This window comes from Oncorhynchus mykiss, chromosome 10, assembly GCF_057628025.1.
Source record: "Oncorhynchus mykiss isolate SJ-2025 chromosome 10, ASM5762802v1, whole genome shotgun sequence".
In the NCBI taxonomy this organism is placed as follows: Eukaryota; Metazoa; Chordata; class Actinopteri; order Salmoniformes; family Salmonidae; genus Oncorhynchus; species Oncorhynchus mykiss.
The window spans coordinates 65,192,836-65,209,752 of record NC_143031.1 but is presented as its reverse complement, the minus strand read 5'-3'; the positions used below and the strand labels follow the sequence as shown (position 1 = coordinate 65,209,752).

Below are 16,917 nucleotides of genomic sequence, written 5' to 3'. Positions count from 1 at the left end.
GTATAAAATATTTGGGACCCTTACGAGTTTCTTGAGCCAATGAGCTTGAGACAGACACAGCTGTAGGCTATTTGAGCAAGGGATAAGAAGTAATCAGGTAGGCCTATTTTATCACGTTTCCACTGGATCAGAGAATGACATTTTAACCTTTCACGCTGAGTTGTTATCAAAGGGAGAGAACTGGATTTTATTCCAAATACATTGAAGAACTATTGTCTTTCTCAGTCGATGTAAAAACAGACTTTGTTTGCTTCCTGTTTGAGGTGAAGGAAACATTGCTTTGAGAAGTGGTGGTGCTTTAAGCCAATCAGAAATACTATCAGATCCATAAATAGGCACATTCATATGTCTACATTTGCCACAGCCCATAGGCCTAGTTCTATGCTTAATCAGGTGCACGTCCTTTCTCGACATTGACAGGAGCGCTCCAAACAGAAGACAATGACTAAATTGACAACCTGTGAATGGAATAAAATAAAATAAACTTGTTTCTCACAAGCATAGCATAGGTTGTGCGCTCTGCAAACAACGTGTCCACTCCGATAATGAGACCGTAAAAGACTGGAATAATAATAGGCTATTGAATGTATTAACATAAATTACCATAACCAAACAAACATTGTAGATTAGAAATTCTAGCAATTAACGGTAAATATACTACTGCAATGGGGAATTGAAATACGCAAACAATGTATACAATTGTTATGAAACAATGATTGTGCACAAATTTGCAGGAGAGAGCAGGAGAGAGAACTGAGATGGGTGCGAATAAGACCGGTGTCTTGTGTGCCTATAAAAAAATATATATTTGCAACTGCTCTACAAAAATAATATTTGATGACCAACAGCCTATCGACCAAACAATTGACCAGTGGACTAATTGGGGTAAGCCCATTTTGTATCCAGAAAAAAAAACTGAAAATAGTACATTTCAGAATCTGTCAAAGGGAAATGGGCCTTCTGAGAAACACAGCGTCATCGGCATAGTGACACTTTATGCTGCAAATTTTTTAATATTGATGAGTGAAATAAGTGGGTCCAATCTGATCACTTGAGAAAGGGGCTCTAAAGACAGGGCAAAGAGCATTGGTGATAATGGACATCCTTGTTTTGAGGAACGTTGTAAACATCAAGGCTTGGATGAAATGTTTCCTAAGCCTTGCAGCCAAAAGTCTACTATCATTCTCCCCTTCAGAATAGTATGTTACTCTTGTGTGATGCATTATAAATTAGATCGTAGTAAGGTGTTATACTCATGTTTTAGCACTGTTAAAATCTTCCCATTTTGCTCTGTAAACATTTGTTTCTGCTCATTTTCAACCAGAGCAATGTTTTTCAAAGTCTACAATTTATTTTTATTGCAAGTTGAATTAAGATGTGAGGCAAACAAGATAGTTTCCTCTCAAAAAAAGGTTTTGTCACCTCCCCAACAAGACCATGGTGCTTGCAGAGCAGCAAGGTGAACTGCCCCTTCCTACCTTCAGGCTATGCGAAAACCCTACACCCGAACCTGAGCCACCTCAGGTCTCTTGTCTGTCCCACCCCTACAGGGGATCAGCTCCCACTCAGCCAAGTCAAAGCTCTTCTCAAAGCTCTTCTCTGTCCTGGCACCCCAATATAAAATGTTAAAACAGTCAAACCCATCTTAAAAATTTTAAATAATTATGTTTTCTTCTTTTGCCCCTTTTTCGTGGTATCCAATTGGTAGTTAATTGTCTCATCGCTGCAAGTCCCGTACAGACTCGGGAGAGGTGAAGGTCGAGAGCCGTGCATCTTCCAAAACACAACCCAACCGCAGTACTTCTTGACACAATGCCCTCTTAACCCGGAAGTCAGTCGCACCAATGTGTCAGAGGAAACACCATACACCTGGCGACGGTGTCAGCGTGCACTGCACCCGGCCCGCCACAGGAGTTGCTAAGTGCGCGACATTACTGCCGGCCAAACCCTCCCCTAACCCGGACGACGCTGGGCCAATTGTGCGCCGCCCCATGGGTCTCCTGGTCGCGGCCAGCTGAAACAGAACCTGGACTCGAACCCAGAATCTCTAGTGGCACAGCCTTAGACCGCTGCGCCACTTAGGAGGCCTAAGCCCATCTCTAACACTGTGATTCAAGTACCTAACAATATTGAGCCATCTGAGTTTATTGTAAAATATTTCCATGTCTTGATTCAAGAATGAAGTATAATGTTTTGGTTTGAATGAGAAGGGAAACTCAGTCACTGCAATTATTTCAAAAATTGTCAGCACAGAGTCAAGTTAGTATTTAATTTCAACTAAATGGTTATACACTCATAATGTGAAGTAAAGTACTTTTATTGCACAAAACCATACATGTGACAAGTAGAATAACTTTTCTCTCTATGGTAATATGACCTTTTCTGTAAATCTAGCACCTTAATAGTTGACTTATGTCACTCTTCATCAGTGAAGCAGTTTTACAGACACCATCACACATCATCTACTCTGCCTCATCATACTCATTCTTTCCTCAGTTCACCTCATCCAGTTCCCTACTACATCCAAAACCAACAGAATTAACTGCACACTAACTAACTAGTACTACATGGAAAGATGTGCACTGTGGTATGAGGGAATGACAGAGGCTCTCCTCGTAGGAGACTGTTGCTGATGTGTGTGGTGGTCTCTCAGGCACTTATTGCTGCCGATTCATCAACCAGGTGGTGGATGTTCCAGCCTACCTACAGAGGAGGAGGAGGAGGTGTGTACTGCAGAGACAGATGTGCCTGATAAAGCTCCGGGCCTGTCTGACTGATGTGTCTCCCTCCCTGGCTGTACCATCGACGCTGCCTACAATCAAGCTACACCTTTACTGAACTGCATCATCATGTAGCTGTGGAAGACCGTCTCCCATGAACTGCCAGCTCTCTGAATTTGTTTTAGTTTTTAAAAGAGACTGAGATTATGTATGAAAAGCGCTATATAAAATAAAGAAATACATGTATTATTATTAGTATTACTACTTCTCACCAGACACTAATCATTTTCTGCTGGTGTATCCTGAGGTAGCTCCTCTCTGTGTTGTTGCCTCGCCCTGGTCTCAGCCAGTCTGTTGTTATGGATATGTTGTTTTGTGTTTCTGGTTGTGATTAACAGTGTTGTTCCCCAGCCCAGAATGCATGATGCTGTCCCATCCACTGACCTAGCCGCACCAGTCTGGGAATCTAATATGGTCGCCCAGTCTCCCCTGTTAGCCTCCAACCAACCACCTGCAGGAAGAGGTTAGAAAATAGACTTTACAAACATGACAGAGAACTCTACATATGGATATTTTTTTGAGTCAATTATCTGGTCAAGTTCATACATTATGTGTGTTTTTGTATGTAAACACAAGTTCATTTCTCTCTTACCTTGCTCCCCCATCTTTAGTCCACTCAGCAGGTCAATGCTCTCTGGTCCATCTTCTATTGTCTCCTCTTTGACCAGCAGCAGATCAGGTTTCCCATCCTCCATGTCTACTGACTGTAAGATATACAGAGTGAGAGGATGTTGGATCAAGATATCTGATATGAGCACCCTGCTATGGAGCATATTTTGATTGGGCAATGCAAGCAAATGTTATACTATGCAAACTTATTAGTTGATTTGATTACTTGACAATCTTTAATGGTTTGATAATTCAAAGGCACAGTCCCACACTTAAGACAAAATCAATCAAGACCTGGACCCATATCTACAAAGAGTCTCAGAGTAGAAGTGCTGATCTAGGATCTTTCCATTAAATCTTATTCAGTATAAGCTAAAAGGCTAAACTGACCTTAGATCAGCACTCCTACTCAGAGGCTTTGTGGATACGGCCCGACCTAATACCATTCTGACAGTAGTTCACAGTGGGCTCACCTCAGTGAGACTGTGTGTGGTCCTGTGCTGCTCAGCTGGTGCCTCTTTGGGTGCAGGAGGAGGTGTAGTCTGGTTGTCCTCCATGACCATGGTCTCCTCAGGGTTCCCCAGACCCTCCTCACACCCCTCCTCCTCCCTCAGCAGCACCTCTGGACCCTCCTCCTGGAAGAGAGAGGTGGTACAAATTACACAGACCACACAGTGGTATGCGGGTTTGTTCACCCGCACCAGCAAGCAATTGCTGATAACCCTGACCATATGTGATAAAGTGAAAATCAGAGGCCCCGTACCTGACCATAACCGTAAATATAGAAAATGCACTATAGGCTAGTCAGAGACGGCAAAAATGTTTTTGACACAGTCTCAGTCTTGTTTTTTTTTGCCTGATTCTGCTTCTAATTTCCAACATTTTGGTATGCTATTTGTTAGTCAACTTGTCAATAATTATACTGAAATTGCTGCATTTTGCATTTAAATTTTTGTTCAACGATTTTACTGAGTTACAGTTCATATAAGGAAATCAGTCAATTGAAATAAATAAATTAGGCCCTAATCTATGGATTTCACATGACAGCAGGGGCACAGCCATGGATGGGCCTTGGAAGGCATAGGCCCACCCACTTGGGAGCCAGGCCCAGCCAATCAGAATGAGTCCCCCAGTAGGTATGGAGTTATTCTGGATGACCCAGAAGAAGATTGGGAGAATGTCATATGGTCAGATGAAACCAAAATATAACTTTTTGGTAAAACTCAACTCATCGTGTTTGGAGGACAAAGAATGCTGAGTTGCATCCAAAGAACACCATACCTACTGTGAATCATGGGGGTGGAAACATCATGCTTTGGGGCTGTTTTTCTGCAAAGGGACCAGGACGACTGATCCGTGTAAAGGAAAGAATGAATGGGGCCATGTGTCGTGAGATTTTGAGTGAAAACCTCCTTCCATCAGCAAGGGCATTGAAGATGAAACGTGGCTGGGTCTTTCAGCATGACAATGATCCCAAACACACCGCCCGGGCAACAAAGGAGTGGCTTCGTAAGAAGCATTTCAAGGTCCTGGAGTGGCCTAGCCAGTCTCCAGATCTCAACCCCATAGAAAATCTTTGGAGGGAGTTGAAAGTCCGTGTTGCCCAGCAACAGCCCCAAAACATCACTGCTCTAGAGGAGATCTGCATGGAGGAATGGGCCAAAATACCAGCAAGTGTGTGAAAACCTTGTGAAGACTTACAGAAAACGTTTGACCTCTGTCATTGCCAACAAAGGGTATATATAACAAAGTATTGAGATAAATAAGTATTTGGTCAATAACAAAAGTTTTCCACCATAATTTGCAAATAATTTCATAAAAAATCCTACAATGTGATTTTCTGGATTTGTTTTTCTCATTTTGTCTGTCATAGTTGAAGTGTACCTATGATGAAAATTACAGGCCTCTCATATTTTTAAGTGGGAGAACTTGCACAATTGGTGGATGACTAAATACTTTCTTGCCCCACTGTACAGGGGGGTGCCGGTACAGAGTCAATGGGCGGGGGCACCGGTTAGTTGAAGTAGTATGTACATGTAGGTAGAGTTAAGACTATGTCATGACGCTGGCTTGATGGGGGAGGTTTATGACCCCCATAAATACCTTTCCCCTTTTTCCTCTCTCTACTCTACCGATGTGACTATTGAAATTCCCTTTGTTAACAAAGAGATTCTGGTGACATCAAAAGATGGGAAACGGAACCATATTTCGGTAATCCAACCAGTTGAAAATATGCATTGGGACTTCATGAATATGATGTCAGTTCAGTTGGCGTCTGAGACATGATTACTGATGATAGGATGACAAACTGTATCTTGGAAAATCTACACCTTCTAGTTATCAGATTCACATGGAATTGTTGTGCAATTTAAATGTTTAAATATGAAACTATTTGTGAAAAGATTAAATGTAATTTTTAGCTTCTTAATTAATGAGAGAACGGTTTGTCAGAAGAACACCACTCTGCTCACTCAGAGGCCCCGCCCAAGTGAACATACATGGGTTGAAAAATATGAAACACAGCCCTCTTTCCCAATCCTATATAAGCCCCTTGACGAAAATGTAACTTCCTGTTCAGAGGACGTTAGGGCGACGGTCCTACGTTAAAAGGGCTCTGATAACCTAACAAAATCAGCATTGAATTTCAACGTGAAGATGACGGTCAACACGCCGAAAGGATGAATTTCGACTATACCAGCCAGAATATAGCATGAGCTTAAAGTATGGCAACTTGGTATGAACTTTGAACTCTTATTCACTCCAGAAGTGATACCCCCTATCCATTGAGTTAGCAGCAATCGCTGTAAACGTGAACTAGGAAAGGACGGATGATGTATCCATTCTACCAAGACCCAGTTCGCCACTAGACAGTCTTCAGAGGACCAGAGATCCATGCTGGACAATCCGGCCTCCCATCTACGACCAACCGATCAAAGAGCAGCTCAGAGTAAATATTTATTGCATTTTCCTTTTCCAAATGGCCGATGGTAGAACCTTCCAGAAGGACAACCATCTCTGCAGCACTCCACCAATCAGGCCTTTATGGTAGAGTGATCAGACGGAAGCCACTCCTCAGTAAAAGGCCCGACAGCTCGCATGGAGTTTGCCAAAAGGCACCTAAAGGACTCTGACCATGAGAAACAAGATTCTCTGGTCTGATGAAACCAAGATTTAACTATTTGGCCTGATTGCCAAGTCTGGAGGAAACTTGGCACCATCCCTACGGTTAAGCATGGTGGTGGCAGCATCATGCGGTGGGGATGTTTTTCAGCGGCAGGGACTGGGAGACTAGTCAGTATTGAAACAAAGATGAACGGCGCAAAGTACAGAGAGATCTTTGATGAAAACCTGCTCCAGAGCACTCAGGATCTCAGACTGGGGTGAAAGTTCACCTTCCAACAGGACAATGACCCTAAGGACACAGCCAAGACAACGCAGGAGTGGCTTCGGGACAAGTCTCTGAGTGACCCAGCCAGAGCCCTGACTTGAACCTGATCGAATATCTCTGGAGAGACCTGAAGATAGCTGTGCAGCGATGCTCCCCATCCAACCTGACAGAGCGAGAGGATCTGCAGAAAAGAATGGGAGAAACTCCCCAAATACAGGTGTGCCAAACTTGAAGCGTTGACTCAATGCTGTAATCGCTGCCAAAGGTGCTTCTACAAAGTACTGAGTAAAGAGTCGGAATACTTATGTAAATGTGATATGTTTTTTATTTGTAATAATTTGCAAACATTCTAAAAACCTGTTTTCTTTTGTCATTATGGGGTATTGTGTGTAGATTGAGGGGAAAAACGATGTAATCAATTTTAGAATAAGGCTGTAATGTACCAAAACGTGGAAAAAGTCAAGAGGTCTGAATACTTCCCGAAGTCACTGTAATTCTGCAGGAGTTAATATTAAGGCTATGTGAGAGTTTACAGTCAGTGTCCAGATTTCAGTTTCCATTGAACCCATCTGAACAGTAAGCTATAGTTCCCTTGACCTGCCATAGGCCTATTTGAAGTCCCACAATCATCACGAATAACATATCATCCGCTATCATCCTCTTTTACCGCTAAACCAAATCTTTCCCAGACATTACTTTTCAAGCTCTCCCTCCTCTTAATTTTCAACAATCCATTTCGCAGCTTTTAGCCTAAAAGATGAACTACGCATAAATCGCTCCGCCATTTCCTGGTTGCTAAAATTGTAATAGTTTGCCTAATTTCAGTTTATGTGACAAAACAAGCAAGTATAGTGTAGAGAATCATTGCACCATCTAAACCGCTGAGAAATACATTTTCCATAACCAAAAATGTTGTATTTCCAGCTTGTTGAAGCTGGTGTAAAAAAAATAAATTTAAAGACGCAAAAATGAAACTTAAAATCGGGAAGTATAGAAATAGCACAAATAGAACATACCGCTTCTTAAACTTGCTTTAAATGAGAATGACAGATCGATAACACACATTTCTATGTGCATTTGGTTTGGTCGCATTGCAGGTTTAACCTTTTCTGCCCCTTGGTGTATAGGTTGTTTGGTGTACATACAATTAAAGCTTAGGCTTACACACTAAAGCCAGATATGTTTTTCTTTTTTTGTGCTGGCAAAACGCACAAAAGTGATGTTTGAATGAATGCTTACGAGCCTGCTGCTGCCTATCATCGCTCAGTCAGACTGCTCTATCAAATATCAAATCATAGACTTAATTATAACATGACACACAAAAATACGAGCCTTTTGTCATTAATATGGTCGCATCCCGAAACTATAATTTCGAAAACAAAACATTTATTATTTCAGCGAAATACTGAACCGTTACGTATTTTATCTAACGGATGCCATCTCCAAGTCTAAATATTGCTGTTACATTGTACAACCTTCAATGTTATGTCATAATAACGTAAAATTCTGGCAAATTAGTTCGCAACGAGCCAGGCGGCCCAAACTGTTGCATATACACTGACTCTGCGTGCAATGAACGCAAGAGAAGTGACACAATTTCACCTGGTTAAAATTGCCTGCTAACCTGGATTTCTTTTAGCTAAATATGCAGGTTTAAAAATATATACTTCTGTGTATTGATTTTAAGAAAGGCATTGATGTTTATGGTTAGGTACAGTCGTGCAACGATTGTGCTTTTTTTCAAAAATGCGCTTTTGTTAAATCATCCCCCATTTGGCGAAGTTGGCTGTCTTTGTAAGGAAGAAATGGTCAGCAATGACAGTACTTTTTCGCGAATGCGCACCGCATCGATTATATGCAACGCAGGACACGCTAGATAAACTAGTAATATCATCAACCATGTGTAGTTAACTAGTGATTATGATTGATTGATTGATTGTTTTTTATAAGATAAGTTTAACGCTAGTTAGCAACTTACCTTGGCTTCTTACTGCATTCGCGTAACAGGCAGGCTCCTCGTGGAGTGCAATGAGAGGCAAGTGGTTAGAGCGTTGGACTAGTTAATTGTAAGGTTGCAAGATTGTATCCCCGAGCTGACAAGGTAAAAATCTGTCGTTCTGCCCCTGATCAAGGCAGTTAACCCACAGTTCCTAGGCCATCATTGAAAATAAGAATGTGTTCTTAACTGACTTGCCTAGTTAAATAAAGGTGTAAAAATGTTTTTTTGTAAAAAATTTTTAAAAATGGCAAAATCGGTGTCCAAAAATTCAGATTTCTGATTGTTATGAAAACTTGAAATCGTCCCTAATTAATCGACCATTCCGATTAATCGGTCGACCTCTAATTCTGACATTTTACATTCTTAAAATAAAGTGATGATCCTAACTGACCTAAGACAGGGAATTTTTAGTAGGTTTAAATGTCAGGAACTGTGGACAACTGAGTTTAATGTGTAAGGTGTATGTAAACTTCGACTTCAACTGTACATGTCATGTCTCAACTAAAAATCTGCATGAATTTGATAAACTGCATTAATATACTCATTAAAAGTGTCTTGGGGGGAAAAAAATTAAATAGTTAAATGGAAGTAATGAAATAGGCATTTGTGAACATCATATAGTCTACACAGTACAAACACAATATGTCACAGACTCTTTAGGCTTATATATATATATATATATATATATATATCTATCACACAATGTCTGGATGAAATATTCTACTCAGATATATTCAACACTGAAACCTGTTACTGTCGTTAATCCAAATGCATCTGTGGATCTTTTCTGCTGACAACAATGAAAATGTATCTTTGTCTTTAATGCAGGGTTTGATCTAAACGTCAGAAGCAATGAAGTCGAATGGTGACTTTCTATGTTATAGAGTGGAATGTTTTTTCTGCTGGTGTATTCTGAGGTCGCTCCTCTCTGAGAACCTCTTCCCGCAGTGCGTATAGGCAAACGGCCTCTCTCCCATGTGGACCTATAGGTGCATCTTCAGCTGGTGCTGGTGGGAGAACTTCTCACACTGGGGGCAGCTGTATGATTCTCCCCTGTGTGGACCCTCTGGTGTCTCTTCAGGTTGAATGAGTGTGAGAAACTGGCCCGGCACACGTGGCAGACGAAGGGTTTCTCCCCTGTGTGGACCCTCTGGTGCCTCTTCAGTGTGCCAGCCTCTGCGAAGCGCATGTGACACTGGGCACAGCTGAAGGGTTTCACCCCTGTGTGGACCCTCTGGTGGATCTCCACCTTCTGGGGGCAGCTGAAGCCTTTGTTACAGAACATGCAGAGGAACTGTTTCTTTTTACTACTGCCTGATGTTGCTCCCCTTTCCTGAACCTGGGCTCTAGCCCTTTCGTTTGAGTTCAATACCTGATCGAAAAGGACGCGGCTATGTGAATCGGAAGGCCCCATTGATGTGAACACTGGGTCGCGATCCCTGAGCGTGTGTAAAGGGGAGTGGGTCGCGACATTTGGATTTGTCTCTAAACTTTCCCTATAATCTAAGAAATCTCTGCCCTGTGAGTATCCATCTCCTAGGTGACTATCTGCATTCCATGTGGGAGGAGTATTACCCTCTACTTTCACAGTCACCTCATCTACCACTATAACCTCCCCTTTCTTATCTAGGCACCCTTCAGAGTATATACTACTACTGTACCGGTTCCAGTCCTCTCTAGACTGATCAGTCTGTGTCTCTAAACCCAAGGCCATGTTGACAGGTTCCATCTCTGTAGTGTAAGAACAAGACGGATCATTGCCAGCTTCTAACGCGTCACCTGAGTCCAGATGGGAATGAACTGTCCTCAAGTCACCGTAAAGTAAATACTCTGAGGCGGGAGCAGGAGGACAGCCCAGTCTCCCCAGCCCCAGTCTCTCTGTGTCTGATCTGTGGTCAGATCCTGTGTGTAAGAGCCTTTTTGTGACAGTTAAAGTCCCTGTGTCCGTCTCTGTCTTGAGGACGCCGTTCGGCTTTCCACTGACCTCCGCGATGCTGCGTCCGGTCCTGGGCTGGGGCGTGGCGGCGGTGGATAGGTCCTCAGTGACTACAGGGTGCACCACTCCAGCCGCTGCTCCAGTCTGGATGTCTCTGCTGTGTTGTGGGTCGTCTCCTTCTGACCCCTCCTGCTTGACCAGAGACAATCCTCCAGGACCTGCAGCTTCTGCATCTGCAGACTGACAAGAAGAGAGGACTTTATTAAGGGTACATGAGTAGAATTGGATAACAATGTCGTAGCAGTGTTTCCTCTGGCAAAATTAGTAGCAGTGGGGGGAAAGGTTGAATTATAATCCAAAATGAATGAAAATAAAATGATGCTGACACCATCTAAAATATAATTTATACCTTCATAAATGGGCCCCAATAACATATTTGTACAATTATTTGTTTAAATTATTTTAGGGCTGACCCCATTTAGTCGACTGATCAATTGTCTGGTCTATAGGCTGTCGGTCGACCGAGATTTCTTTAGTCGAGCAGTCTAAATGTTTCGTTTTTTTTCATGGTGCACAAGACACCCGTCTGATTCGCGCCTGTTTCATCCATTGCAGAGGCCACGGGGATAGCACAGTCCATCACTCTAAGACATGTGATATTGAAGTTGTATATGGCTATATTATGTAAAAATTAAATGGTTTAACACTACTAAATCAAATAATATTTGACAACAAATGCACTTTTTCCCGTGTTGGATACGGTCGCTGTCCACATAATCTTCAGTGCGCCGTAGAATTGGCGCCTTTCCCCATTGGCTGCCTTTCCCTATGTTGTTATGTGCATAATAGCAAAGTTGACCAGCATATTGGGATTGAGAACCCATGCGGCGGAGGCAGCAGCAGCAGAGATGAGGAAACAGCCCTTGCCTTAGCCTAATTGTCTAAGAAAGTTGAAGAGAGAGGAAACCCCAACATGTTGGATAAAGCAATTTCACAGATATGGCTGATTTTAATCTTTGCTATGCTTTAATAAAGGCTTTACAACAGACTGGCATTTCTTATTTATTTAGTGTTGTTTACACTGTTCCAAACAGCCAGAAAAAGAATATTGTAATCTAACAACACCTGTTTGTCACACATAATATGCAAGCAGCTCTCGCTCCTATACCCTACACTTTCTTGAACTTCTTATTGTTATTATTACAATTATTATTATGATCATCATTATAATACGTAATGTCATTATCATTAGTCATCTTTGTATAGTAGCCTTGTATAACCACCAGCTACAGACCTAAGAGCACATCCTGTTTAGTCTTAATATGTAACTTACTTAGCCCCATATTTCAATATATAGGCTACCATATAATCAATCAATGAGTCCCTTGTTCATGCCATCCCACAGCATACGCTGTATGTATGCTGTGTGATGGCATGGAATGCAATCAAGCATTTTAGTTTTAAATTAAATAACAAAGGCAGCTTTGAATAATTAGCCTAAACAAGAAAAAAACTGCAATTCACAAATGCATGCAACTGTTTTTAGTCTGCTGTAATAAAGGATTTATAAATCATTAGTGTTGTTATTTAGTGTTGTTTACACTGTTCAAATGGTCAGAAAAAAATAATAATATTGTAATCTAACAGCAACTGTTTGGCACACATAACTCATGCAGCGCTTGCTTCTAGACCCTAATTTTTATTGATCTCCAGTAGCTTCCACAACTAAGTCAAATGTCTTCCACAGATCTGACTTCCCCTTTACCTCCTGAGCAACCAGTAAACATTCACCCATATTTTTCACATCCTCCGCATCCATTTTGCTGTCACTTGTTACTGTTTTCGTAGTTTGTTATAACCAATTTATTGACATCATTATGATAGGCTATAGGTCAGGCCCTATTGGTTGCATGTGATGCTTACATGTTTCACGTAAAGAGAGCAAGGGTTGAGGGAATAGGGAATGTTTTTCCTAAACAAATTAGGGATTTCATTGAAATAACTTTTCAGTCAGAAACAAGTAAGAAACTAAATGGCTGAAATGAGGTTGCAGCATCAGCACCGACAGCGCAATAAACACATGCTGTGCCTCTGGTGCCTTTTCACTGCAGTAGGGAGCCAGTCACACAGGCACTCCATGTCTTCTTTTTTGTTGTTGCACAGTGTGATCATCAGGATCTTGAGTAATTTGTGTGTCTTAATAATTGAATCAAACAATGTGCTTAAAGCATTAGATAAGCTTTATTCAAAAATATATGGAAAAATAAGTTTAAACATTTCAACCAATCGATTGGTTGAAATAACAGGATGACTCTCGATTGACCAAGATTTTATTTTAACATATTGGACCATAAATATAACCTATGCATGGTCCATATTATCAAATGTGCTTTTAGCAATAAGCATTATCACCTGTAGCCCAACTGATGCAGCATAGTGGCTATAAATAAATAGGCTGAAGCATGGGGTTGCCATCTGCATTTACCCTATTGGCTTAATCATTAGCTAGATTCCAAATATGGAATCTTTTAGCTAGTTAGCATCCTATTGCTGAATGTTATGTCCCATAAAACATGAATTACACAGCAAATATAATATAGGCCTACCTCTTATGATAACTTGGAGTAACCCCCCAGAAACCATTTCATGTCACTATCCGCCCCAACACTTTCCCTGGTTGCCACTACTCTTGCTCAACTAAAAATGTTGTCTGTCTCATCAAAAAAATATGTAAGTAATTCCCCAAAAATATTTTGAGGAAGGGTTGTGTTTTACCCCAAGTTACCCTACAATTGACCCGTGTTACATTTAGCCCCACTCTCCCCTATACACTCACAGGGAATTGGAGCAGGAATGTGCTTAACCATGCCACTGCTAAAAACTATGGGTTTAAAATTGTGCAGTTCGCTAAGGAGTTGAGAAATAAATAAAGTTGGAATGGAAAATTGGGATCTCTCTGTTTTTAACAAAGTCCATTACAACTGCTGTTTTCCCAGTAATTGCAAGAATTGTTATGCATTGACTGCCTATCAGAATTCATGTTTTTCGCCCTATGGCACTCATAACTTGAATGCGCCTCGAGAGGAATATCTCTCTCGCATAGAACACACAACAACAAGCCGACTAGGTAAAGAGAAACTATTCTACTATGGGGTTGTCATGCATTGCTCGTTTTGTTTGCAGAGGCAAAGTAAATGTGTACTGTTCTAGAATCTTTAAAGTGCGCCTAGGCAGACATATTCTTTTCATGTTCCATATTTCTTTGCTGTTGTGCAGTGCCACAGATAAATGACTGCAGCAAAAACACTGTGTCAGAGAAGTCTCACAAGCTCCCCTATGGCAGATACATGTAATCAAGTGAATAGCTGAGATGAGTCTTCCTGAAATAAATGGGCCACATTTGATTAACAAAGTAATATTTTTTTTTACACTATGACACTAACCTCAATCATGATAACATGCTGGGTTGAGGTTCCACTCCCCTCATCAACAGTGATTGGTTGGTCATCTCGCCATGTATTGTGTCCGGCTGGCTTCACAACGCTCCTGTGGCCTACAGTGAGATGTCCTTCACCTAAGAGAGTGATTGGGGGAAAGACGTGGTTAGGTTGGGTATTGTCAATGCTCAACGGTATATTGTACACCATTGATAATGTCTAGAATTGGCAAGGATGTAAGGTAACACTTCTAACTCCTTGATATACTATTTATTGATTGATGTAATATGTTCCATGCATTACATTGTTTTCATTGGGTAAATATTAGTGTAGTAAACAAAAATCTGGTTATAATATGATAGTGTCTTTGCGCAAGACAGCCAAGTACTCTGGGGAGTTATTGCATACTGTCAAAAAAATTACCAAGATCCAATTCTGGTTAACCATCTACACTACAGTACGTGTTTAACACATCTAAGGTCACACATGCGCAGAGGGGATTGGGGCGACGTGCAGCGCAACTTCGGCCTTCTGCAAAATGTACCTCTTGCCATTCCTCTGTATCGGTCGAGGATCTTGACACTTCTAGGACGAATGGTCCTCTCTGCGCGCTCCCGTGACACCTTCAGTTCCAGCAGCTGTAGTTTCCTCCGCAATGCCCTGTTTTCTTTCTGGCTTTGAGTAATTTCCAAACGAAATACTGCATAGTCGTCATCTACGAGTTTACAGATCTCTGCCACAGCGGCATTCGCTAGCACCTCCATGACGGAGGCTATTTGAGTGTGAAAAACCATACAGTTAGCCATTGTTAGCAGCTAGCTAGCCTTGCCTAGAACATCTAGCAACCGAGTCCTGTCTCCAACGCGAAATAAACACTACCTGAGGTATGTAATTCTGTGCAGTTAGGCATATTTTGAGTTCCAAGGTGTCAATAAACGTCTAAATAACAATACTAAAAACGCTATCGTGATAATTGTTTTGGGTAACTGTTCACTTCCGCCTACACTGAAGAGAAAGAATCTTATTGGTTGGCATCATAGCTCAAAGGCTGTGGTTAACTGAAAAAGGTATGCGCATTGTTCTTTGAAATACGGTACTGATTATTACGTTACATATCAAATCTCCTGTTCGTGATCACTATCTTTCAAGTTCAGAGAATACTTGTTTAGAACGAACAGTGTGTTAGCAAGAATATAAAATAATAATTACTTTATTCCATCTACTCAGTAAGGTAAATATTCAAGTCCTTGTTCTAGCCTAGGCTTACGGTCGCTGTAAAAACAGGTATTTTACACAAGCCTGTTTCAAATGACAAGTTAACAAAGTATTAATTAATGAGGGGTATGACCTAGAGGCTCACTCCCCTCAGTGAGCTTGTCCAGGAGTGTGGTCAAGAAGGGGTTTTACTTGAGATGGGAATATCTGGAGTTAACAATTGATTTATGCCAATAGAATGAGTTGGTGTTTTTGTGCTATGAAGTACCAGGAACGAGATTGGAGCCTCGTCTTAGGGGCCCAAACTGAACAATAAGAACAGTCTTCATAGCAAATGCTATCTGGCTGTGGGATACTCCTTTCTCATTTATCAAGTGTCACTGTGTGACCCATTCCACACATCTGTTGATTGTCATGTCGACTAGGGTGTGGATCTTTGCTAGAAAATAATTTAGTAGCCTTTGTGTCGTGGCTCTCAACAAATCATCTGAGGGTGGTTTGTCAACCAGCCATCGCTGTTGCAGAGCTCTCACTAATAAAGATTCAGTTTAAGTATAACTCTGACTTGTGTGATAAGTTTGTCTCTGCTCATTTGATAATATAGAAATTAACCATCACAAGCGGCATAGGCAAGATGCAATAGATGGTATAAAATACAGTATATACATATAAGATGAGTAATGCAAGATATGTAAACATTATTAAAGTGTCTAGTGGTTGTTGTCCTTCATCTTTTTGGCCTTCCTGCAACATCGGGTGTCCTGGAGGGCAGGTAGTTTGCCCCCGGTGATGCGTTGTGCAGACCACATCATCCTCTGGAGAGCCTTGCGGTTGTGGGCGGTGCGGTTGCCGTACCAGGTGGTGATACAGCCCGACAGAATGCTTTCAATTGTGCATCTGTAAAAGCTTGTGAGGGTTTTAGGTGACAAGCCAAACTTCTTCAGCCCCCTGGGGTTGAAGAGGCGCTATTGCGCCTTCTTCACCACGCTGTCTGTATGGGTGTACCATTTCAGTTTGTCTGTGATGTGTACGCCGAGGAACTTTCCACCTTATCCACTGCTGTCCTGTCGATGGGGGGTGCTCCCTCTGAATCCCAGAGTGATCTGCTCTGCTCTGCTCATCATGGATACTGTGGTGTTTGTATCATAGGAACAGGAGGGACTATCTATCAGCACCATTCCCTGCTCCATCCCTGCACTGAGACTGTGAAGAGAAGGGTCTGGGCTGCAGACTGGATCCCTGACTGGACACCCCCCAGTCTCTCTGATGACCACCAGGAGTGAGGTTGTTCAGTCCACCGGTTGTGTTCTATCTAGTGGTTGTGGTGGAGTCTCTGTCCTTTGCGGTTGGGACCGTTGTTCTGACTCGGGAAGGAAGAACGACATCTTCTGATCCATGGTCCTGACCAGTTGCTTCATAGGTCCAGTCTCTTCCGCCAGTAACACCAGATCAGCAGGTCTTCATTGACTACAAACTGCAAACAAATATTGCACGGAAAAGCATAAAGCTTTATATAAGAAACATTACATATTATAAAACGTTAACCACAGTCA

General features: G+C 41.7%; 1 protein-coding gene across 1 annotated transcript in view; it reads right to left on the bottom strand.

Moving 5' to 3' along the window:
- Positions 1-16,887, bottom strand: part of LOC110534652 (uncharacterized) — a 28,184-nt gene extending 11,297 nt beyond the window's left edge. Inside the window, exons 1-7 of the mRNA XM_090188552.1 lie at positions 14,694-16,887; positions 14,156-14,286; positions 10,761-10,952; positions 3,863-4,024; positions 3,373-3,484; positions 3,000-3,231; positions 2,502-2,517 (exon numbers count right to left, since the gene is read on the bottom strand). Coding sequence (XP_090044678.1) covers positions 2,502-2,517; positions 3,000-3,231; positions 3,373-3,484; positions 3,863-4,024; positions 10,761-10,952; positions 14,156-14,286; positions 14,694-14,955 — 1,107 coding nt within the window. The 5' untranslated portion in view covers positions 14,956-16,887. The remainder of the gene's footprint in view (positions 1-2,501; positions 2,518-2,999; positions 3,232-3,372; positions 3,485-3,862; positions 4,025-10,760; positions 10,953-14,155; positions 14,287-14,693) is intronic.
- Positions 16,888-16,917: the final 30 nt, after the last annotated feature.